The sequence below is a fragment of the Chironomus tepperi genome, unplaced genomic scaffold, assembly GCF_022539635.2.
Source record: "Chironomus tepperi strain 1889 unplaced genomic scaffold, CSIRO-AGI_Ctep_v1 contig_89, whole genome shotgun sequence".
Lineage (NCBI taxonomy): Eukaryota > Metazoa > Arthropoda > Insecta > Diptera > Chironomidae > Chironomus > Chironomus tepperi.
In genome coordinates this window covers 130,147-154,990 of record NW_027226211.1, presented here as the reverse complement: position 1 = coordinate 154,990, position 24,844 = coordinate 130,147, and the positions used below count along the sequence as shown (strand labels likewise).

Here is a 24,844-nt window from a genome sequence, read left to right as displayed (position 1 = left end):
CCAATGTGAGATGAACAAAAAAAAATTCATTTTATGTATTGAATTTCTACCTTTAGGCTATTATGGTACAATATGAGTAAAATAATGATGATGGGAAGTGTATGGAAGGTCTTACTCATGAATTTCCTTTTTCCTTTCCATCCACACCATCTGCTTGCAACAGTGCTGGTGTGTCTATGGGTCAGGGGTGTATTTAGGTCAAATCCCATACCCAGCTACCCCAATTGCTAGGGTTAATAAATGGAATAAGTCCCAAAATTCACAACAAGTCACAAACTAAAGTCAGAACTCGAAGTCGATTCCGATTTTGCATAAAAAAGTTGACTCAAGTCGGCTCGACTCCATACAAAATTCAAGTCAACTTCCAGCAGTGCCTAAAGTTCTCATCCCATACAACACATTCCACCCCAACCCCTCTCCCAACTCCACCCCTGCCATAAATACGGTCATCAAATCGAGAATGTATATCACGTTTTTGAGCACCTCTAATTCTCTATTTAGGCATTTCATACCTTTTTTTTTATATGCCTGCATCCCACCTAATATGAGCAACCTGGCCTCGAGTCATTACATTATAATATTCGAAGGCAATCTCAAAAGCAAAATGAAAGGTCCATTAAAATGTAATTGATCGCAAATCGATGATATGTTTGGCATTTGTAATGATCTGTTCCAATATAATTTCATCATTATCGTTATCATCAAAGTGAAGAACTAAATGAATTAATTATGGACATTAATGGTTATTTAATGAGAAATTATATTTCCTTTTGTTATTATTAATGATGAATACTGGATGGGGGGTAGGGGAGGAGGGTAGGCTATAAATTGTTGATATTAAAAGTCTGTAAAACAATCAAAAAACATCCATACGATAAAATATCTCGTCATTGTCGGAATAAAATAACTTAATTAGACCTGAGAGTAAAGTATCAAGTGGTGTGGGCGATGGAGCTAGCTCCTCTACCTGTTGAGTTGCCATTGAAAATCCTCTTAGGCCAATTTGGCAAATTGGCATGATAGCTACATAAAAAAAAGGCATAATGCTGACAAAGCCCTCAAGGCTGATGAAATTGCTTGTATAGAATGGAATAAAAGGGGAGGATTGGGGGGTGTGGGTAGGTAAGGGGTGTATGTAATAGGATGAGGAATGACCGAAAAATGAAAAGACATATCAAAATTAATGATTTAAGGGAGCAGGAGGTTGGGATGATAGATGTATGAAGATGTTCATGTAGAGATGGTCATAAAACAGTGGGCGGTGAGGTGGAAAAAAGGCACAACAAGGCTGAAAATAATGACATTCATTATGAAACCAATCAAAATAAAAGACAATTTTTTTACATTTTTTTTTCTCATCTTTCTCATCAGAGCTTGAAGTTGAATTGAATTTTGAATACAATTGGTGAGTCTAATTAGTCGAGTAGTTGACTCTAGTCGAGTTCAATAGCTCGACTTTAGTTGACTCTGGTCGATTTTAGTCGACTTTAGTCGACTCTAGTCGACTCTAGTTGCCTCTGGTCGACTCTAGTTGACTCTAATCGACTCTAGTTGCCTCTGGCCGACTCTAGTTGACTCTAGTCGACTCTAGTTGACTTTAGTCGACTCTAGTTGACTCTAGTCGACTCTAGTTGACTCTAGTCGACTCTAGTTGACTCTAGTCGACTCTAGTTGACTCTAGTCGACTCTAGTTGACTCTAGTTCATCTCAATTTGACTCTAGTCGACTCTAGTCGACTCTAGTTGACTCTAGTCGACTCTAGTTGACTCTAGTCGACTCTAGTTGATTCTAGTCGACTCTAGTTGACTCTAGTCGACTCTAGTTGACTCTAGTCGACTCTAGTTCAATTCTAAATTACTCTAGTCGACTCTAGTTGACTCTAGTCGACTCTAGTTGACTCTAGTCGACTCTAGTTGACTCTAGTTCATCTCAATTTGACTCTAGTCGACTCTAGTCGACTCTAGTTGACTCTAGTCGACTCTATTTGACTCTAGTTCATCTCAATTTGACTCTAGTCGACTATAGTTGACTCTAGTCAACCCTACTAGACTCTAGTCGACTCTTATTCATTCAAAATTCAAATCCACTTCAAGTTCTGCTTCTCATTGACGATACATCATCTTTTATTTTATTTTAATGTGTGTGTGTGTCGTTTTTAGTTATTAGGACAAGGACTATAAACATTTTTTTTTTCTCTTATTCTGAAATGGGTCCTCTTTCACATGTTTTTTTTTATAAATTTTTTTTTTATGAATCATTATCATCATATGCCATTTAGCTATTATTTTCATCTTATTTTTAGTAATTTTTTCTCTTTTTTGTTGTTCACTTTTTTTATACAAAAAAAACCTCATTATTTTTATTAATATTATTATATCTTACAATTTAAATTTATTTTTATTCATTTTTTTTTCCTTTTTTTTAGATTTAATGAGCTATACTACAGACATCTATAAAAAGTGTATGTTTGTATGTGTATGTGTGTTTGTATGTGTACTATCATTATCATTATTCATCATTCTCGTGTTTCGTTCTGTTTAGTGAAACTATATTGAAATTATGTAGATTTATTTTCTTTTTCTCTCTCTTTATTATTTTTTGATTATTTCCATCAGTTTGGGCACAACTGAGAGTGGTTGTGATGAGATTGAGGGATTTGGGAGTGCAGTGGTTGATTGTTTTAAAATTCAAAACTTGCAGCAGTTTTAGACCAAAAATTTGTAAAAATAAATCTTTACAGAAATTGCTTGTTTCCCCCCTGACTATTAGCTTCTAGCTCAAATGGCACTCGATGTCATAAAGATCCTCAGATGTCGGCGGTAGGAAACTAGAGTTTCTGGAAACGGTTTTTCTGAAAATCACAAAAAACAGCACTTTCTGACCCTTTATTTTTCGTGACCCACATTGGTGCACCTTGGTGCTAATCTTCCACCCAGTTAATCAAGGTCAATATTGTGTCAGGTCAATTGGTCATCCAAAAATTCAGAGCTTTTATAGACCAGATTATACCGATTTTGATTTATTGTAAATTAGAGTTCGAAATGTGACCTTAGGCAGGATGGTTAAAGAGCCATTTCTATTGATTACAAATTTGCTTTCCAAAGCGATTAATGAAGAAGTTAGACTTAAGAATGGAACCTAGACCAAGCTTCTATCCAGTGCCAGATTTTACCGAATTTGATCTATGGTTAGAGTCAATATGACCTTAGATAGGATTTACAGCAATTTCTATACTGTGTGCTTTCAGGATTTATTTTAGCGTTAAGAATGACCTAGACCAAGCTTCTATTTAGGGCATTGTATACAATTCGGTACATTTATTCCATTCGAGGTGACCTGACCTTTTAAGAGACCATAAACCACTCAAAACATTTGAACTTTAAAGAAATTTAATACAAATTATTTAACAAAATTATTTCTCATAAAACCCCGTTAAAATTTACATTCCTAAGCCCCAATGAACTGGAAAATATGCTTTCAAAAATTGCTTTTTCCATGAAAAAAATTCAAACACGAGTGAGAAAAGCTGCATGAAAAAAAAAAATAAATTGAAAGAAGATTTTTCTCCTTTGTAAATTATTTCGCACAATTAATTTCATCTTCGAAAAAAAAGAAAATTTTTCTCATATGTGGAAAAAAAAATTGTATATACAGAAGAGAAAATAAGACAACAAAATTTCACCGTGTGATGAGATGAGGAATATATGATATAAATGTACTTATACTCATGAATATACTATCATACTTATAATGCGCATAGGATAAAAAAAATACATTTTTTTCCTACATTTTAAAATTAAATTCATAAATAATTTGCATTGCAAATCACTTTCATCATGAGACGTATAAATATCAAGTCGGTTGAGAGGATGTGGATGATACAATTGGTACACAAAATGAAATAAGGAAAAATATTTTATCTGCTTCATAAACGATTAATTTTTTGAAAAGAAAATGGAGCATTCTTCAGTCGTTCTTCTTATTTCCTTCTCTTTATTTTTAAATTGAAAGGAAACGAAATAATAATGACGAAAAAAAGAAAATTGGGTTAAGATATCGTCATTATAGTTAGATGGGTGCCTGGAGCGCAATTTTTTGCGATGAGATGTTTTTTTTTGGAGAGCAGCTTGATGAATTTTTATTAAAATTACTGCAACAATATGTGGCTGAGATGGGAATGTCTTCAATTTTTTGAAATTAGTAATTTTCTTAATTTCAAATAGCAAAATTCCATCAAATATCTAGTAAATGCCATTGAATAGCGCGGAGTTGAGGAAGCTATCGATTTGACTGGTTGATGAACCCATTGTCAAGTGTTTAACTTCACGTGGTACCTCTGTTATCACTATAACACTGCTGCCGACCTAGCCGTGCCAGTGTATGAACTCTAAAGAATTGTTGACAGGATTCTGAACTTTAAAAGTCCAAAAAGCGCCTCTAATATTTATTCGCCTCCCAAAAAACATGAGTCGCCTCCAATCAGGAAGCAAAGTCACTGCCTTTACAATTAAGTTTAAAATAGGAAAACAGGATTGGATTTACTAAGACAACCCAATGTGACCCTCTATTGAGAGCTTAAATGTAATAGTTGAGCATGCCCTCGAGCGCTCTCAGCTTACACTGTCCTTGAAAGCATATTCTTTGTCTATGTTGACAAAGATCATGACCAATTTATTATAGGAACTGTTTCAAACTGCATTTTAAACTTAGGTAAATATCTGAGTCCAGTTCAGACTCGATTTTCCTTTAATCGAATGAAAATGTAGATTAAATGATTAGAGTTTCTTATAGTCAGACAAGAAATTAAGCTATGCTCTGATACAACATAATCTCAAGCTGAATTTCCCAAAATTTTGTTCTTGGCAAATTCTCAAAGACAGTGGCTCATGGGATCGATTGATTTTTCGGCTGAATTTTGTCTTTTTTTCAATTTCATCGACAAAAAACGACATAATTTTGCCGAAAAAAAGTGTAGAAAAATCAACCAGCCTAATGTACCACTTCCGATCAATCCCTACAAATCTGGGCAATTCTGCCAGATCGGCAAGTGATCCTGACAAATCTAACTTAAAACTCAGACATATTTCACATTAAACTTTCAATAAAATTCTCAAGAGCTCTCCAGCTAGCCACATCAAAGTGATCATAAAGCACCCCCAAAACTTCCATAAATTCACGCTAAAAAACCATAAAGAGCAGTTCGTTAAACATCACAAAAAGGCTCGCTAATGGCCTCGGTTCTTATTTCCACATCATTTTGCTGCCATCTCTCTTGTATCAAATGACTGGATAAAAACGCATTTAAAACGTCCTTAAAGCGTCTCCTTTTTTTATACTTCTTCTTATTTAAAACATTTATAGCAATATCTCTTAAGATATTAATACGCAATTTTATTCCTTGTGACCTCAGTTTTTTTTTTCTTATTTATTTCTTCATCTTATTCATTTATGTATATATATATAATCTTCTCTTTTTTATTAAATATAGTACAAAAATACTCATAATATAGAAATGAGCTTTCCATCTTCTTTTATGTAGCTTACTTAATTTATAGACTAAGAAATTTGATTATCTTTGATGGGCGACAATTAATTACAGAGATTCATTAACGAATGTAACTAAATAAAACTGAAAAATTATTTTATGTTGTGCATGAAAAAATGGGGTTGGAAAATTTAATTGAGGAATAATTTGTTGATGTGAATTAAGAAATCAGAGATTGAAGTTGATTCCAATTTTGTGTGGAGTCGAGTCGATTTGAGTCGATTTTTCATACAAAATCCGATCGATTTTGAGTTTTGTTAGAAATTTTAATACTGTAGTCTCATTTCCGAGTGACACAGAGGTAGGATGAAGAGTCCATACTCGAGTGTATAGGTCTAATTGCATCATGTCTAGTTATGGGGTCGAAAATAGCCCATCAAGCCAAAATCGACAATAAAGACACGAGAATCTTACGCCACTGAGCCTTTAAAGCTCTGTAAATGCTCAAATCTTGGAAAAAGTCTGAATTTGGCGACTATATGGCTTCCAATGAGCTCTTGCGGAGTCTGGAAGAGCCTTCTTCACCTGTGTCGTTCGGGTTAACACAAAATAGAAGTCGCTACCGTTTGGAAGCCAAATTCTAATCAAGTAGAGCCGGCTACCATTCGATGTTAATGAATGTGTCCGTAACAGAGACTTAAAACCTTCATTTCTTGACATCTGTGTTGCTCGGAATTTGTAACCGACGTAAATTCATCTAATGCTTGAATTAACTTTGGACTCAAACCAGATCACGAAATCAACTCAAATTTTACATGAAAAAATCGACTTAATTCTACTCGATTCCATACAAAATCCGAGTAGACTTCAAGCTCTGATTCAGACTTTCTCATACAAATTCAATCTATTTTAAAATGTTCATTCAAATTCCCAAACTTCAATAAATGTGACAAAATATTGTAAATTTCATTAGAAATTCTTAATTGAGTTCACATGTAGGAATGATGAAGTTTTCAATGAATAATTGTTTTGTAATAATATTTGTAATTTTTGACAATTAATAAAGTCATAAGTCTTGAGTCTATTTTAAGAAATTGTAACTTTGAGACTATTTGTTGATGTCAATTTCACAAAGGGATTTGCATTTTGAGTTACTTGATTTTATGTCTAATTACTTGGATAATTTTGGATATATGCCTGAAAATGTCTAGCCACAAGTTGATATAGTACAGTTCATTATTACTATAGTCCAGTGGTAGGAAACCTTTGGTTTTCTTAGGCACACCTTGGTGGTAATCCATGGATTCTATGGAATCCAAAGTTTCTACCAGATGATCCACTACCTTGGTAGTAAGCGTCGATCGAAATCAAAAACAGTTCACGGATCATGTTGGTTAAATTAAGTGCCATGGCATACAGTTTGCCAACCACTGCTTTAGTCCTTAATAGGAGCGTAGCTTGAAATTCTAGAGAGAGGGGGGTTTTATGGATCGCAGGAGGAGTTTTGGGATTTTTTCATGAAAACCCCAAGCTAATTGAATATATTTTTCTAATAGTTCGTCCAACACACCCTCTTGAACCCGGAAAACGCCTTTGGTCCATAATTAAATACTCTAGAAAATCTTCATAGGTCCTTTACTTATTCTCTGTCCAGAACTCGAAATCGACTAAGATTTTGTATAGATTAGTTTAGGGTTCAACTAAAATCATCTCAAATCCATATGCAAGATACAATCTCTAACCTTTCATCAGCCAAACCTTATTTCACCATCAAATAACAATAAAGATTCTCCCTCAAAGACCAAATAAATTAAATTAATTTAATCCTGATTAAAGGAAATAATCTAGTTAATTTTACATCGCAAGTATTTTTTTCTCGTCGTCATTTCGTCGTTGCTCATCATTTTTTATAACTTAATTAAATTTAATGTTGAAAAATTTTCTCTCATAATTAATTTAAGAATCATCTCAGCTTTTAACTGATAATCTTAAAAATATCTTTACTTTGAAGTTATTTTGTTATTTCTTTGTGTAGTCAAAGGAAATAATAAGCATTAAGACAAAGAATTTTTGAGTATAAACTTCATAATTTCTTGTTTACTTCGAGGAAGCTAGCTTAATGTTTGTCAAATAAGCTGAAGTACTTGTTTGGGTGCTTCTTGCATTGTTGTAGGAAGCAGACAGAATTCAAAGGAATTTCTGACTGTCTAGAATTATTTTCAAAATCTATTGACTTTTTTCTTTGAAAATTCAATCAATTTTCAAGAAATTTTCACATATGAAGCTTTACTTGCAGTTTTTGACGTACTTAAGGTTCGGCTGACATTCCTCAATTTTCCCCCAATTTTATTACAAATTCTTTCATGCACAAACTAGCAAAATACTCTAAATTAAGAGCATGCGACTGAAAATCATTGGACTTAACTTCAAGTCCCACTCAAGATCCATTATTCAATCTTACCAAGTCGACATCAAGTCATATCAACTCAAAATAATCAAATCAACCAAATTCAACTTCAATCCTAATTATAAGCATCCTTATAACTCTGTATCCATGTCAACAATCAATTAATAAATGAAAACTATAAATGCTAATATTGTGGATGGAAAATAGGAGAGCTCGTTTCAAACATGTACAATTTATTTTATTAATTATATACATAGAATTAATTAAAGTAAAAAATTTTTTGCTATTAGTATTTTTTTAAGGAATAAATTTCTGTACAAAATTATTTTGTAAGATAAAGTTATGGCAGGGATGCTGACTTGTGAAGTTTTGAAGAATTTTTAAATAAAATTTGACTAGGTTTGAGCTTTAATTTAAGATTTTCAGACCAAGGAACGGTTTCTTAATATTTCCGGGATACCTTACCCTACTCTGGTAGGTAGACTATCTTAGGTTAACCCTCCTACCCTAACCCTAGTGTATCTAGGAAAGGATAAGGTGAGATAGCCCAAAATAGCTGATCTCAGACCGTGGAGCGGTTTCTTAGCACACATGGGATACCTTACTCTCCCTGGATTTGATAGGGCTATCCTTAAGTAACCCTTCTACCCTAGCCCTAGTCTACCTAGGATAGGATTGGGTAGGGTAACCTAGGGAAGCTAATCTCAGATTTGGTAGCGATTTCTTTGCTCATACGGGATACTCTACCCTATGCAGATAGGTAAGGCTATTATAGGGTAGCAATCCTACTCCAGCCGTAGTGTACCTAGGATAGTGGGGTAGCTTAACATAGAACAGCCAGAATAGGATAGAGTATCCCTGGTAGATTAAGAAACCAACCCCAGCACACCCTATGAAACTCAAATTCCTTCAATCCCTACAAGTCAACATTCCTGTCCAACCTTCAATTCCTCACATAACAAACAAAAAAACTCATCAATTTTTATTTAAATTTTTATTTTATAACAACATCCATGTAAAACTTTTTTTTCTTCTTTTACCTCAAATAGACGGCAATTTTAAAGGATTAATCATCTCTTTGCTGTGATATTTCAAAAAAAAAAAGTTTTTTTAGTCATTTTTACAAAATAGTTTTATTTTTTCTACAGTTGTGGGAGTTTCTCGCTAACCCATTCACTGTGAACTTTGAAGGTGGATTTAAAAAAATTTGTTTTAATTTTCATGTTGAGTCTGAAGAGCTTCATTTTCATTTTGTGTTAATTAGTTCTCATTAATTTTTTGCATTTTTTGTAATGGAGGTTTGAGAGTTTGCATTTGAGTTGGAATATTGTGAAATGAGATCTGGCACGTAGATAAGTGGTCTGGATATTTGGTGTTGCATGAGACGCAATAATTTGGAGGGGACTTAGTAGGGTTTACCAAAATTAGATGCGCAGGCGTGTATCTGGAATAATATAAAATGCAGGCATGCGCATGCCTGCAGTTTTATGGCAAACCCTACAATTTAGGAATTAATCTTGAATAATTGCTAAGAACTTTGTCCAAAAGGGTATAGAAGTGACCACAAGCCACCCTCTAGCTCTTTTGGATGTGACCCTGAATGCAATACAATCAAGGACACTAGCCTAGTGAGTTGCCACAATCTGAATGACTACTAAGGCAACATCAGGTTTAAATAGCAAATTTTCCACCTAATCTAGAGTTAGCCCTCTTGCTAATTCATTGATTGACACCAAGAATCTGACACAATCGCTTAAAATCCTCAATTTTGAGATCAAATTCATGAGCGTGGTCCTTGTCTGCTCTGGACAACCCAATAAAATTGAACTATTTTGTCCAAATCCTTTAATTATCTCTAAATACGCCCCAGTAATGCATGTGCCATTCACTTTTCCATTCTGTAGCCCCCAGACAGCCCCAAAACCTCATCTCAAACCAACTCAACCACAACTTCTTACCTCTAAATTCAAAAAATACATCAGAAATCCCTCAAAGGGTTCACATCTCCCAAGTCATAGCTTAAAAATTTTAACAAATGTTTATGCTTCGTCGCCTCACAATCACAAATGAGCATCCATTTGCTCATTCCATAGACTAATGTAAAAAAATGTAAATTTGTTTGCTAGTAAGCACCTCCGTTAAACTTTAAAGTGTTTAATTTTGCACACAAAAAAGAAGTGAGAGGTGGAACCGAGCAGCACAATGGATTGCTATTAAATTGATATATTGTGATGGGTGGAAGTTGTCATGCTGAATTGAAATTGTAGAGGAATTCCAGTGGGTGAAAAATTGAATTCTGACCTTTTTCGAGTAAATTCATTAATGATGTTATAATGAACTTTAACCCCAAATGTCCTTAATCTATGACTATATACCGCCCGGTCTTAAAGTTCTCGTACATATTTTTTTTAACACAACTCTTAATTTTTTTTGCTGTTTCTGTTGATTAAAACACACGAGGGTACGAGAGAGAGATAAAATGAAGGCAGAGACGGCAGATAAAGTTGAAAATGAAATTGTTGCGCTTATACTTCCACCTACATCCGTAGCACACGACAAAACTAACATACATATTCACAGTGAGTGGGATAGCAGCTTCTCGTAGTTTATGGATAAAGTTTTTATCATTTCCCCATCCCCAAATTCCCCCCGTACCTATCTTTTAACATAAATTAAGTCTAGTATAATGAAGAGCAAACAAACTAAACTTTAAATTAAGCAGAAATTTCAATTCGTTTGAAGATGTAAAAATAGATGAAGTCGCACTGGTGTAATGCTTCACTTCCATATCTCTCGCTTCGGTATCTGTAAATGAAATGGATAAAAAGAAGGAAAAATTGTTATTTTTTTCTGTGAGATAGAAGGGAAAAACAGAAGCTGTAAAATTCAATAAATTGTTGAATAGAAGGGAAAATGAAGACAAATTTTTAAGTAAGAAAAGTCATTGATGCGTTCGAAATTAAAGATATTGAGATGTTAAATATATTAGGAATACCCAAACTGTGAATAATTAATCAAGAGTCAGACAAAATAATAAAAATTGTGTTTTTTAACAATTTTTAAGTTTTTAAGCGCATTTATTAAAGGTTTTCAATTTTACTTTGATCGATTGGCTGAGTTGCTAGACGAGATAATCATCAGAATCTCATCAGCCTGACATCAAAGAGACCTCAAATTAGAAGCATTATTTTGATACTATCGAGTTACTGACTAACAGCATGATATTGGAGCTTAAAATTGGTTCGTTACGGTGCAGACATCTTTATCACACCTTTGGAAGCTTGATCGGGCTAAGGTCTTTAAGCCAAATTCTGTTAATTTCAAAAGAACGCTAGGAAGTTCCAAGAATTCATGGGCATATGGTATCTGTAATTGACAGAAGGAAGACAGTGATAGACCCAGCTTTAACTTAAAGCCTTTAAGAGACGACTAAGGGACGACATGGAATGCAATTGGTCTGTATGACCAGTAATTAAGTTATTAAGTAGGCTCTGTGATAGAAGCATGCTATCATGAAATCGTCGGACGTGAATTCAAGTCCGAACTACTCACAAAAAAGAGACTCGGTAGCTTTGTAGAAACTAGTCATCTAAAAAACTCATCTATCTTAAGCTTGAGTAGCTACTTTTTGTGGTTTGGCTGTATCGTATTATACCATTTTCGAACAAACAGGCCCTTGACCCTTGGAAAAACCAAGAGAATCTGGTTTTAAACGCCCCAATGGTCTAGCAAGCAGCCAGTCTTAACAACAAAGCAAAGAAACTTACAGTAAAGCGATCAGGAATAGATTAACCAACGACGACCACATCCAAACGATCCCATCCATCCACAATTTTCAATTGTCACAACATATTCGAACAGCTTCAACAGACCAAAAAAAAATCAACATGCAACACAAAGTGTCATTTGGTTGACCACTCTGCCATCCAGTCAAGTCATCAACATGAAATGAAAATGTCAGCAGAAAAAAATATGCTTTTTGACACAAAAAAATAAAACGGTTGTATAAAATTAAAAAATATGCTCGTTACGGAATACGAATAGGAAACAGCAAGAAGAATCAAGGAGGAAAGAAGCAAGGAATAAAAAAAAGAAGTTTTAATTAATTTATAAAACGATAGGAGTGCTAATGAAAAATCATCCAACAATTTTCATTAAAATTATTATTTTTTTTTGTTGCTGTTGTGCTTCGTTCTCGTTCATAGCCTTCCCCTGACTTCACAATCTTTCGTGATTCATAATTTAATTTGTATATGGAGATAGCTTAAAGATTCATTCAGAGGCATTAAGCTGCTTGCAGGTTTTTATGCAGGCATACACACACAAACACACAAAAAGAAATTAGGTATTAAGAGATTGTGATTAAAATTTTTTTTTCTGTTCTGCTCTTGCCTTTTTTTTTTTTTTCATTCAATTATTGCAAGCAATATTCTTTTAATTGGATGCTGTACCAAAAGAATGAAAATATTTATAGCTTTTCTGTAGCATCTCATCGTTTCTACGTTTAGTGACTTGGTAATTATGGAGAGATTTTACTAGAATATTTTTCATTGATGCAGCTGCATATTGGATGTAGGTAGTGATTTATTGTTATAAATGATTTATGCTTCTTTGTTAGCTTTGGTTATAAGAGCTGATAGGTACGTCAGTGACTCTAATAGACAAGGGCATGCTTTTATGGTACAGAAATGCCACAGTGGTACCTAAAAGCGGTCTATTTGCCTGTTCAGGTCTCGGACGATTTAAAAATGAATTTTAGAGTTTACAACATACTAATAAGTCCTTCTGAACATCCAAAAACAGCTGTCAAGGTACAATCTAAGAAACTTTAACGTTTCTTCGTCATCATGACAACATAACGCTTCCCTAGAGACAATCTTTTACTACTTGGGGTACATTTAAATTTTCCTGGAATTATCTGATTTTCAGATTACAGATACCAATTTATTTAAGGTAGAAACAAGCTTCATAGCTACAAAAAAAGCTCACAATCGAATCATTTTCAAGAGAAATTCCATTGTTTGTGTAATAATATCCTTGAATCGTATATCCGAGTAAATCATATGATGAGGGATTAAAGAGTTTTTAAACAGAACTGGAAGTCGGTTTTTGTATTGAAATTTGACTCAAATTGACTTGCCTAAAAATGAAATTCAAGCTAAGGCTTTAAATAGCTTCAAAATTTTTAAGCTATTTTCAACTAATTTTAAGCCACAAAAGCTTTTGCCATGACAGAAGAAATCGTCATTATTCGTGTCTATTTAGAATAATTTAGTCATTATGATAGAAATTACTAAGTCATTTCCGACAGAAATGAAGATACAAAAGAGAAAATTTTTCCTTACTAATTCAACCTACATTTGCATAATTTTTTATTTCGTACTAATTATTCATAATTTATCTCATTTCGGTTTCATTAGGAATTCTTTGTTGTGTATTTTGTCATCCTACACAGCAGTGATCATTTTAGAGAAAGAGTACGACATTCCGTGCGCAAAAATCTTCATATTTTAAAATAATAATCTTGAAATGAATTTTAATTGTTTTAATCTTTTTTGATACATTTTGCAGGTTATGACTGATTTTAAAGCTGATTTTGATAGCATAAATTGGGTAATTGGTCGAAAACCAGACATGAGGCCGGTATGACTCTGATTTGGTCAAGATTTGGTGCCAAAATTGGGTTAAACTCGTTTGAATTTGGTTTGAATCCAGTAATCAACCGGGAACATGTAAGAATCATGCCTATCTGGTGTCAGATTAGGTTTGAATTTGGCTTAAATTCGGCAATATGCAAGAATCTCACTGGCTGGGTTCCAGATTCAGTTTAAAATCGTCTTAGGTTTAAATTTGGTCTTAATCTGGCAACAAGCCGGTCTGGAGCTGGATTTTGAATCAATTTACCAACTTGTGCTATTCGGAACTAGACCTCTAATCATCTAATCATCTATGCATAACCTACAAACCTCCAAATATTCAATTATTCTATATTATCAATCAATCTACTTAATAGAACCGAACTAGAATCTAAAAACTCCAGAAATTTCCAAAACCATCCACTAAAATAGCCTTCAAGCCACCATAATAGCTTTGTTAAAATATCCCACTAAATACCAACAGAATTTTGAGCATCTAAACAGCATGTTCACCTCGTAAATAACAGTAATTGATTAGAAAAGATAATTGAAAAATTTTTCCATTTTACCCTCGAGGCTAAAAAATTTCCACTCTATGAAATTTACACACTCTAGTCGTTACATGCTCTGTATGTGATTCTGTAGCTGTAGATAGCTGGAGCGGATAGACGACGAACGAGATTGAAAATTGAATTTGCAAATTTCCTTCTAGGAAGAACATACACTATAAAGTAATTTTAAGTAAATGTTAAGTTCGAGGGTAAAAAACTTCATGTTCTTGGTAATGAAAATTCAAGCACAAAAAATGAATTAAATTTTTATTATATTAAAAAAAAATTGTAGACATGACATGTGAGAGTGTTAAACTTTCGCTTTCATTTACGAGACGATGTTAATTAATTTAAATGAGAAATTTTTCTTCGACAAGCAGTTTTGGATGATAGAGATGATGATGGATGAGATTTGGAACATCAGTTTGTCTTTAGTAGTTGAATTTCTATGATTGAGAGGAATATAAAAGAGCTCGAAGTTGACTCAAATTTTATATAGAGTCGAGTCAACTAAATGAGCGTGGCGCTGAATATACTTAATTAATATAATTGGGCATACTCAATTTTCAGTGAATTCTCTTGTACAGTTCGGATCCCATTATAAACTGAAAGTCTAGGACTGAACGGAAGATCTGGTGAATCCTTACACGTTAAACTATCTATAGCCATGAAACGCATATACACGCAGCTATGAATCTTTAAGTCAGAACAGCTAAAATCTATTCTTGTGCATGCTCTTTGTCTGTTCGGAGGATCTGATCAATACATATCAAAACTGATCATAATGTGACTTAATAGCTCTACAACTGTTAGCTCTACGTCATCTGATTCAGATAAATATTTTGTATTGATTATCACAGCTTTAAACATGTTGTCCTGAACTAAAATTGATGACACTCTAGTAACCGTGGTTTGATAATCATTATCTTTAACCGATTGACCTATAACAGGCCAAAAGCATGCATTCATGGTACAGAAAGACCACATAGGTAAGAAAAGCAGTCTAATTGCCTGACAGAAACTCTTAAACAGATTGCGAACACCCAGTCTGGAGGCAAATTTAAAAGCACAGACATTATTTTCGCAAAGACAAAAGCAAAGTCAAAGTCAAGCCTTTGCTAGATCATTTTTTTTGTTTTTTTGCAAAATCAGGTCAAATGCACCTTTATATCAACACTGGTCTGAACTTGACATCCGCAATAGATCTACAAAATAGACAATCAAAAAAATTCTATAAATTTGCTCTTTTTGAATCAACAGCTTTAAGTCATTGAAAAGGCATTAACCAGCTTCAATTCTATACCATAACAAGAATTGACTAATTGTCTGACTAAAGAGTACGAGGGTGGCCAAGGAACTCTTGTAGAGAAGCTGTTGATAGAAACAGTGAAGCATTTGGTATTGGTAATTTCCAAAGTGCATCCAGTGATACAGTCAGTGTTAGACACCAACTGAGAGAGCCCATGAATCACATATGATATATACAACCAGCTATGCAAGTAACAAGTACCAAAAATCTCCCATTATCCTGTTAATCAGCAACAGTTTCCTTTTCATACCTAAACATTGCATCAATTTTCAAGCATTTAATGACTTTTTTTACTTATTTTTCTTCCGTCTACTTCCTTCATATTCTTCATTCTTCTCTTTCTCACTCATCCGTTGACAGCAACATGACGACAAGCAATCAACAAGAGCGATAGAAAAGTGAAAAAGAAGGAAATTGTTGGAAAAAAAAAGTTGGAGGCAAAGAAGGAGGGGATGTGATACAGCATAAAAAAAAACAATTTACTCACCTATGAGTGCCGTGTTGAAAACAAATCGTTCTGAAAACTCACTCCATCCGTATCGATTTCTGTTATGTATATTCGCATATACCATTCATTATTATTAATATTATTGATATTGAGCAGTTGAGCAGTCACGAAAAATAAGAGAAAAGAAAAGTTTCATTGGCGATGTTATGAAAAATAGACGAAAAAAAATGGAAGTCATTAATCAAGTTATTATTAGTTGAGCAAATAGAACAAAAATGATGATTCTTTATCAATTTGGCTGTTATACAACAGAAATGAAATTAAAATGAAAAAGGATGAAAAATGGATTAGGCATTAAGTCTTCTGACCTTCCAGTCGGAAATTCAATTCTTCTATTTGTATGACTTGTTGTGCTGTTGAGAGGAAATCTTTTTCTCGTTTGTTGACGATTGGAAGGAAATTATGGCTTTCTTGGAAGTAATTTTGGGTAGATTCTGATTGAGGCTTAAGATATTGAATGCCTTTTTTTTTGGAGGGGTTAACGTGAAAATTATTGAGGTACTTATTTGTGCATTAATACAATTTGGTTAGAGAAAGTGATTTAGAGAGTCTAAGAAGACTTGGAAGATCTTTAGAGACAATCACTGTCTTCATTCTGGGGTTGCTGTTGATAGAGATGAGAATGCACTTGGTGTCGGTAATTGGTAGGTTAGAGTCAGTGATAAAGCCAGCTTCCGACGCAATCTAAGATGTGGAAGGCCATGAGAGGTCATAGATCACAATTGATTGGTAATTAGCAAGAAGTAACCAGTCATAGAGCCATCTTCAGACAAAATCTAAGGCGTGGAAGGCCATGAGAGGTCATAGATCACAATTGATCTGTACGGCTAGTGAAGCAAGCAAGCATTCTGGTTTTAAAAGTGCGAATAAAAGCTTGACGTGAAATATTCGTGACAATTTGTGGTCTTAATTCATCTAAACCCTAAAAACAGTGATTTCCCGTCAAGAATCATGCAAATTTATGCTAAAGATTCATCTGTAACCCAAGCAGCACAATTAAGTCGCTGTTTATGGTCCATTTTGATGACGAAAAATCAAATTTGCTGCCGTACCTCCAAAGTGGACAAGAATGCGTTACGACTTGTTAATGGCAAGTTAAAGTCTAACTTATGACCAGTTCTAACGGTTCTTTGTCTGGTCGGGACTGATTTAAATGTCGCTAATCGGACACGTTTCAAGGGACTGAGCGATTTGTCGGCCATTTTATTAACCGAATTCTGTCATTTTTGAGCATGGTCCTGTTTTCAGTCTAATTCCAGAGTTGGCAGGACTTTGGTAGTCCGGACTCCAAAAGTCCAAAAAGTGGAGTGTTCCACATTGGAGTCGTGACAACTCTGTCTAATCCTTTCATTTTTTGGTCAATTTTTCAGTCAAGTTCTACTGATTTTACTGCCATTTCTTCTATTTGTTCCGATTTTGTCCAAGAAAATTCGGAAAAATCATAAAATTCTCTTTTTTCTAAATTTGGACAGAAAATTACAGAAATCAGTCTAAAACCAACTATTTTTGGCACATAAATCAGCAAAACTGATCTCTTCCGACTGTTTTTGAAAACAATTTCAATAAATCCATGTAAAAATGCCAGAATTCGGTCAGAAAACGGTCTTAAAATGGCTGTCTATCCCATGACCCACAACCTTCTAGTCTCCCTTAACACAAGATTGAACACTCCTTCAATCAATATAAAATCAATCTGAATAAAATTATCTAATCCACATTGTAATATGCTTCCAAGAATTCTCATACAGAAGCAACCAAATCCACCCACGCACAAGAAATGAAGTAAATAAGAAACAAACAACAAAAAGAATAAAAAATAAGAAGTAAGAAGCTCATCCTTTTCATAAGAAAAACAACAACAACACAAAAAAACAAAGTAAATGTTAATTAAAATAGACAGTAACCTAGCAATGACTTTCGCCTCATATTGCTGATCAGGCAACAATTCACGTATAATGAAGCTCATTCCTTGTGTATAATGAGTTGTATATGGATACGGCTGTAGAACAATATCCGTCCAATCTGTATTGTGTGCTCGTTTATAAAAGCTTGAATATGATGAGAATGAATCATATGGATTGTGAATATTTGTATTATCCATCTGTGTAAAAAAAGGTTTGGGAGAATAGAGAAATAGAAAAGAGCATATTCATTATTGTTATCGACATAATCAGTGGAGGAAAAGCTGTGCATAGATTGAGCATATTTTATCTGATTTATATTTAGGTATTTTGATGAATTTGGAGGTGGATTTGACTAAGGCGTCGTTTGGATTGTTGTCATGTTGAGTCTGAGTGTGATTAGTGAAGAGGCTGCGATTAGTCGACTGTATGTGGTGATCTGCTAGAGGAATTGTGATTCCTGAGTGGGATTTGAACCCACGTCCTACGATTTCCAGATGCATGCTCCTATCATTGAGGTATCTGGGGGTTGTAACCTCCTTACTGCTGAACTCTTGATGATTTAGCGTTGATAGGCCATTACAGGTGGAAAGCAACCTAAGTTCCAAGTCGGAGCATGGCCCCAGTAAGTAAGACTAATCCAGTAATCCCATTTCAACAGCATATCCAGTTATAAATTCGACATTCGACTTATCGCAGCCTTTTCTGCCAGAAAAGTTCAAAACTATCTCATTCTGGTCCAAACAGGCACTTCACCAGCATTAGAGCCATACAATCACCAACTCAACCATCACAGCAACAGACAGCCATCACAGCAACAGTCAACCATCACAGCAACAGTCAACCATCACAGCAACAGACAGCCAGTCACAAAAATCCACACCAAACTCCCAACATCCTCCAAATATATGCTCAATGAATGCATGACTGTATATTTATTCTATTTAACGTACATAATTGGCATTATTGGGATATGAGTCCGAATTCTGATGAATGTCGAGATGATTGCCATATCCAATTGGTGGATTGTTGCTCAGCAATTTATAATATAATTTATATTCTTCGATTGGAGCATAAGAATCAACCGTCCACGATATATTGTATTTATCTCTCCACTGACTTTGAGCATTTGAGCGTATAACTGGTGCACGTGGTTCACCCGATAATCTAATATTCTTTTTATTTTTTCCTAATTGATTATCAGCAACGCACGAATAATTTCCAAAATCTTGCGATCTAACTCGACGTACGGTTAATGTATAACGTGTACCGCGATTATCCATCGAAAAATGTTCATTGTGCGGATCAATTGGTACTGTATCTCGAAGCCATGAAACCTTTTAATTTGATTGATGTTTTGGGAAATGAGAAGGAACAAAATATTAGAAATATATCAAAATTTTGTTGAAAATTTGTCATGTAAATACTCACTTGCGGTGTTGTTTCACCATGAACAATACAACTTATTTCAGCTGTCTGTCCCTCGCCTGAATATACAGTTGCTTGCTCTAATGTTATTTCAGGTGGATCTATAAAGGAATATTAGGCGTTTTGGTTAATGATTAGATATTACGTATGGAATTAATGTAAAAGGGATTTTTGAGTGTCTATTAGTAGAGTCACTGGAGGGCAATGGGAAATTTAAATTTTTGTTGGTTTGATGTTTTGTAGTTTAAAGGATGGAAGGATGAGAAAGGGCTGATGTTTGACATTTTATTATTCATCTTAGACTTGAAAGTATTTTTGGATGTTTGTTTATCGATTCAGTGATGCTTAAGAATTAATTAAGTCAGGGAAGAGTAATTGATGGGTTTTGAGGAGCAGATTATCCTTTCTTTGTTGGTATTTGTATTGTTGTTCAATTTTTAGTTGTTGCAAATAATACAGGGTTTGGCCAAAAACTGCTGATGAACCTGTCCTCTGTTCTAAAAGCAAAAAGCCTGTAGTTTGACCGAACTAAACCAGATCTGTCATTACATGCGCTTAGATGTACAGGTCTGCAGTTTACGGTCTAATTCGCAGGCCTAACATTCTTGCATTTCAGATGCAAAAGAGTTGAAGTTTTGGCCAAACCCCAGACCTCCTTTTCCTGTGTTTTAGATGCAAAAGTTTTGAACCCAAACCCTGCAGATCCTGCGTTGAAGATACGAAAGGTCTGTATTTTTTGGTCAAAACCCCACTTCCCTACCCTTCCTGTGTTTTGATGTCAAAGGTCATAATTTTGATTCGAACCAAAGGCCCTATCTTCTTGCATTTCAGATAAGAAGACCTGCAACTTTTAACTGAGCCTTATGTCGGCCCATCTTGCGTTTAAGAAGCACAAGGCTTCACAAGATGCTGGCCAAACCTCAGGACTGTATTTCTTGCATTTAAAAGAGTAGATCAACAGTTTTAAAACGAACCTCATGCCTGCCAATGTTGAGTTTTAGATTCACAAGCCTACAATTTTTCGGCTGAACTGCAGGACTGTCTTTAATACAATATGGATGCGTAAGTATTTAGTTTTTGGCAGATCACGATGCGCCTGCATTTTTGCATTTTTAGATCGGCAGGTTTGTGTTTTTTTGGTGAAATCATTGAATAAAAACAGAAAAGTCTTCAAAATCTCTCCATTTTCGTTCACTTCAGTACAATCCCAATCCATTTTTAAGCAATTTGTCACTTCTCTGACATATCAATGTAAATTCAAATACATCCATCCCTAAAACTCTCCCGAACTAGTAAAATTTCACAAAAACCATAGCTTTTTGATGATGAAATTGACCAAAACTTCAATATGTAATCTGCAATATGTCCACACAAAAAACGAGAAAAATCCCAACTTTAAGCCTCTTAAAGCTTCATCCTGCTTCATCCCCCCGATAAATTTAATTAAAATCTCCATTTATTTTTTTGTGTGTCACCACATGAAATCTCCATTTCATCCCTTTAATAAGAATTAAGAGTTCCATTCCGAACAATCCACATTGAATTTTATGAATCATTAAATTTTGTGGTTAAAGTGCGTTTCAATAAATCGTTTACAGTCACACGTAAGAACAAGAAATGAAAATTAATTTCTTTTTTTTGCGGTACTGTCTGTCCTTATCTCACTCCACAACCTATTCACACGTTCTTATCGTCATCATCAACATCATTAGATATGAAAATGAAAAGGTTTTTCCTTCACATTCTGTGTGTTTTACATCTTAATATGCGTATGAATAGAAAATAAAGTGTTTTTTATTGTATATACCTTCAGCATATTCTATTCACTAAAGTTGGGATGGAGAGACACAGTTCGGGAAGTGTAAATGGACAACTTTATGTATATTACATGAATAAAAGTGGAAAATGAATGTAATAAGAAGGAGGTGGAGATGGTAGGTGGAGTTTGTTGGAGATGAGAAAGCAATTATGCTAATATCCTAGGGAGCTCCATGTGTCAACATTTTGAAGCATAATTAATTATGATTTACTTTCTTCTATTCTTCAACGCTTTGTGTTGTGAGAAAAATAATAAAAAATTTTTTATGAGCACAATTTGTGAGTTGAATTGTACTTTTGAGACTCGTTTTAGGGCTTTTCTGTCTGATTGTTGATTTGAGGGTGAATTGGGAAATGAATTTTTGGAATTAGAATTTTGAAGGTCTTGTTCAGAATTATAAGGTGATTGGGAAGGCTGAATCCGGAAAGGCATGCGATGTAGAAATTTACTGAAAATCCGGTCTTAGACCAGCTTGACTCTAAGGACAATCCAGATTCGATAAAATCCGATTTCAGACCAGAGTCACGTCAACTTGGGACTGGATGTTTGGCAATTTTTGGTAGCTCGATAAATTAGTAGAGAGTTGACTAGACTCCATTTTGGAGTCTGACTGGAACAAAGTCTGACAGAAAGAGAGTCCGATTCTAGTGTTGTTCGAACTCTACTGGAGTCGGACTATGGAGTCCGATTGGAGACCATTGGAGTTGAACTTTATTATCCGATTGGAGACCATTGGACCATTGTTCCGACTCCTGGGGGTCTTTTCAATTCTGCATCAGTATGAGATGCATGCAGTCATGCTCCGATTACATTCAACACTGTACGAATCTGTGGACTAAACGGTCAATAGGTTCTAAACTTGAAAATTGATGCAATATCGAGTAGTTATGGGTTCGAGACTCTGTGAGTCAACTTGATGTCCTTTGTATCATATAAATCAAACTAATCATAGATGTTAGATTATATTATCCACAAACTCATCATTAAATCCCTTCTCTATATCAAAAATAGACCCATAAAACCAAAAAAATGCTTTCTAATTCCACCAAACATCCTCAAAACTCATTACTCAAATTAATTTCTTCTCTCCACACTTTTTTCTTTTCTGTTGCCTAGAAGCGTCGTAAGCGTTGACAGAGAAATGGAATCAAGTGTGAATACATTAAATGTAATTTTCTTCTCTTTTTTTCTGCTTTTTTCATTTTTATTATTTAATGAAAAAATAAACTACACAGCAAGACACATGGCACAATGTATTAAAGTATATGAAAAGCGAAAGGAGAGAAAAGACACCAGAAAATGAGACATTTAACTGAAAGCAATTTGCCTGTCATATATGAATGAGTGAATAAAAATTCTCAGTCTCTTTTGTGACTCTGTTAATGTCATTTACAGATATAATGTTGCTGCTTCTTCTTTTTTTTGGTACACTAAGATTTTTTTATTTACTTTTGTTTCCTCTGTGGAAGGTTCTTTTTTTTGCTTCTTGAGTACGGTATGAATGTTGTCAGTGCTACTATGAAACCATTGTTAATGTAAAGTCATGAGGATGTTCATATTCATTTTATTCATATATGAAATGTATCACAAATATGTTAACTAACTTTTCATGAGCAGTGAAGTAATGTGGATATATGAATATGAATATTTTTGGGGGTGTATATGGAACTGTGGTCCAGCTTCGTGGCTGGACTCTTATTATATTCACACCAGATTGAGTTTGATCTTGACTCTGATTTTATAAGGAGTTCAAAATCTGAGTTGACTTCGGTCAACTTTTCCATACAAAATTAGAGTTCACTACGAGCTCACGGTATTTCCGATCAGTTTTGGCGACACACTTGTGTACCGCGGGACACGGTGGGCAATCTGTGCCTTAAATAAATCCCATTAAATGACATATTCCAAGAAAAATGGGTCATATCAAACAATTCATCTTCCAAACCATCATCAATCCATATCCTCTGTTCATATAATACATCCACAAAAAAATCAAAAAGGTCCACTTCATCACGGAAGTAACATAAAAGTCAACTTCACAGAGTCTTTAAAGTTGTATAGAGTACAAGAAAAGGAATGACATTATGAGAAGGCATGCTTTCATGTATCAACAAAAAAATGTGTCATTCTTCATTTGGTATTTACAATGTGATGTATATACACACACATACATTGAGTCAGTAAGACTTAGTTGAATAATATTCTTCATCTGCTGCTTCTTCTTCCTTATGATACATCATAATCAAATTTATGACAACATGAAAGCTTCCCTTTTTTTTCTTGATAAGATTTTTTACATCCAACATACATTCAAACGTATTCATGTGCGATTTGCGTAAGAGGAGAAGGAAGAAGAAGAAAAAAAATTCTTTCCGTTTGGCACCTTATCGGATGTAAACAGCATTTGTTTTTCACTTCCTTTCACATCATACATAAATATTTCATAAAAAAAAAAATTTGAAAAGAAAATGCGAGAAATGTAATCGGAATCGAATTATGGATAACGCACTTTTTTACGATTGTGGAATTGATTTGAAGTGAATGATGAATAGGTAGGTGTGATTGGGATCCGCAAAGATTTGGAATAAAGACAGTTTTGAGTGACGTGTTGAATAAAGTCTTATATCTCATCCTTAAAATGAGTTCAAAACAGACTTTAGGGTTACCTTGGGGACTCTTTATGTCAATTTGATATTCTGCCGTCAACTTTGTCACGTAGCAGTGCCTTAGTGACTTTATTACTTTAAATATTGTTGCTTTTAATTTATAATTACGATAGAAACATTGAATTTCTTTCGAATGGAATGTTAGAGCTAATATTCCGATAAAGAGGCATTTGGCAACCAAGATACAGCAGCGCTTGTGCCTTCCATGTAGCCACTGCATGACACTTGTGCATCAATAGGGTTTATTGCAAAATCAAAGTCTTAAATTACAATAACGCATTATAAAACCTCTGGAACTGATAATGCTTGTAAGATGTTCAAAAATCTTAAATCTATAAAACTGCATTTAGCATATCGGAAAGGCACATGACGTGAAATAGTTGGAAAATAGTGTTCCTAGGCTGACAAGACTCTGACTTCGAGTCAAATTCGAATAATTTCGATCCTTGATCCGATCCTACGCTGAATTACGTCATGAGCTTTTCGATAATCAAGTAAATCTTTTTTCGAATAGCATTAAGTGAAAAAAACAAATTCAGTCTTAGGCTGGTATGACTCCAGATTCGATTTAAATACGGCACTATTCAAAAAGGCCTTTAGCCTGAAGCTAGATTTTTGATCGATTGAACAAATTGTGATATTTGGATTCATTCAAAACCTTTTGGTCTCATTCTTGGAAAGCATACGGCGTTGAAATGACAGAAAAATCCAAGCTAAGGCCTATTTGACTCAAGTCTGAGGATGGATATCATAGATTCTGGCCCGTGACAGAATTATCAGCCTTTTGCGGAGCTCAAAGTCGATTCGAAATTGATATGAAATATTCCAGACAAAATCTGAGTCGACTTCAAGCTCTAGCCCTTTCTTCATCGTGTGCCTTCCGAATTGACAAACGATAGCCAGCGATAGAGCCAGCTCCACACTCCAATTGATTGAGTTCATGAATTACACTTGATCTGTACGACCAGCGAAGTAAGTAAGTAAATGCCTTTCAACATCCCTCATATCCATTTCCTCTGACGAGAAAATCGCACTCAAACTAGCTTCAAAAATACCTTTACAAATCAAATCATGAGGAATGAACAGAAAATACGTATTTTTTTCTGTTTACATTCACATGAACTTAAGACGAAT

At 34.5% G+C, this 24,844-nt stretch overlaps 1 protein-coding gene across 1 annotated transcript in view; it reads right to left on the bottom strand.

Annotated features, from left to right (window-relative positions):
- Positions 1 to 8,710: 8,710 nt before the first annotated feature.
- Positions 8,711 to 24,844, bottom strand: part of LOC139086830 (protein amalgam-like) — a 63,433-nt gene continuing 47,299 nt past the window's right edge. The window contains exons 7-11 of the mRNA XM_070635439.1: positions 19,229 to 19,326; positions 18,751 to 19,134; positions 17,801 to 17,997; positions 15,876 to 15,934; positions 8,711 to 10,697 (exon numbers count right to left, since the gene is read on the bottom strand). Of these exons, the coding sequence (XP_070491540.1) occupies positions 10,555 to 10,697; positions 15,876 to 15,934; positions 17,801 to 17,997; positions 18,751 to 19,134; positions 19,229 to 19,326 (881 nt within the window). The 3' untranslated portion in view covers positions 8,711 to 10,554. The remainder of the gene's footprint in view (positions 10,698 to 15,875; positions 15,935 to 17,800; positions 17,998 to 18,750; positions 19,135 to 19,228; positions 19,327 to 24,844) is intronic.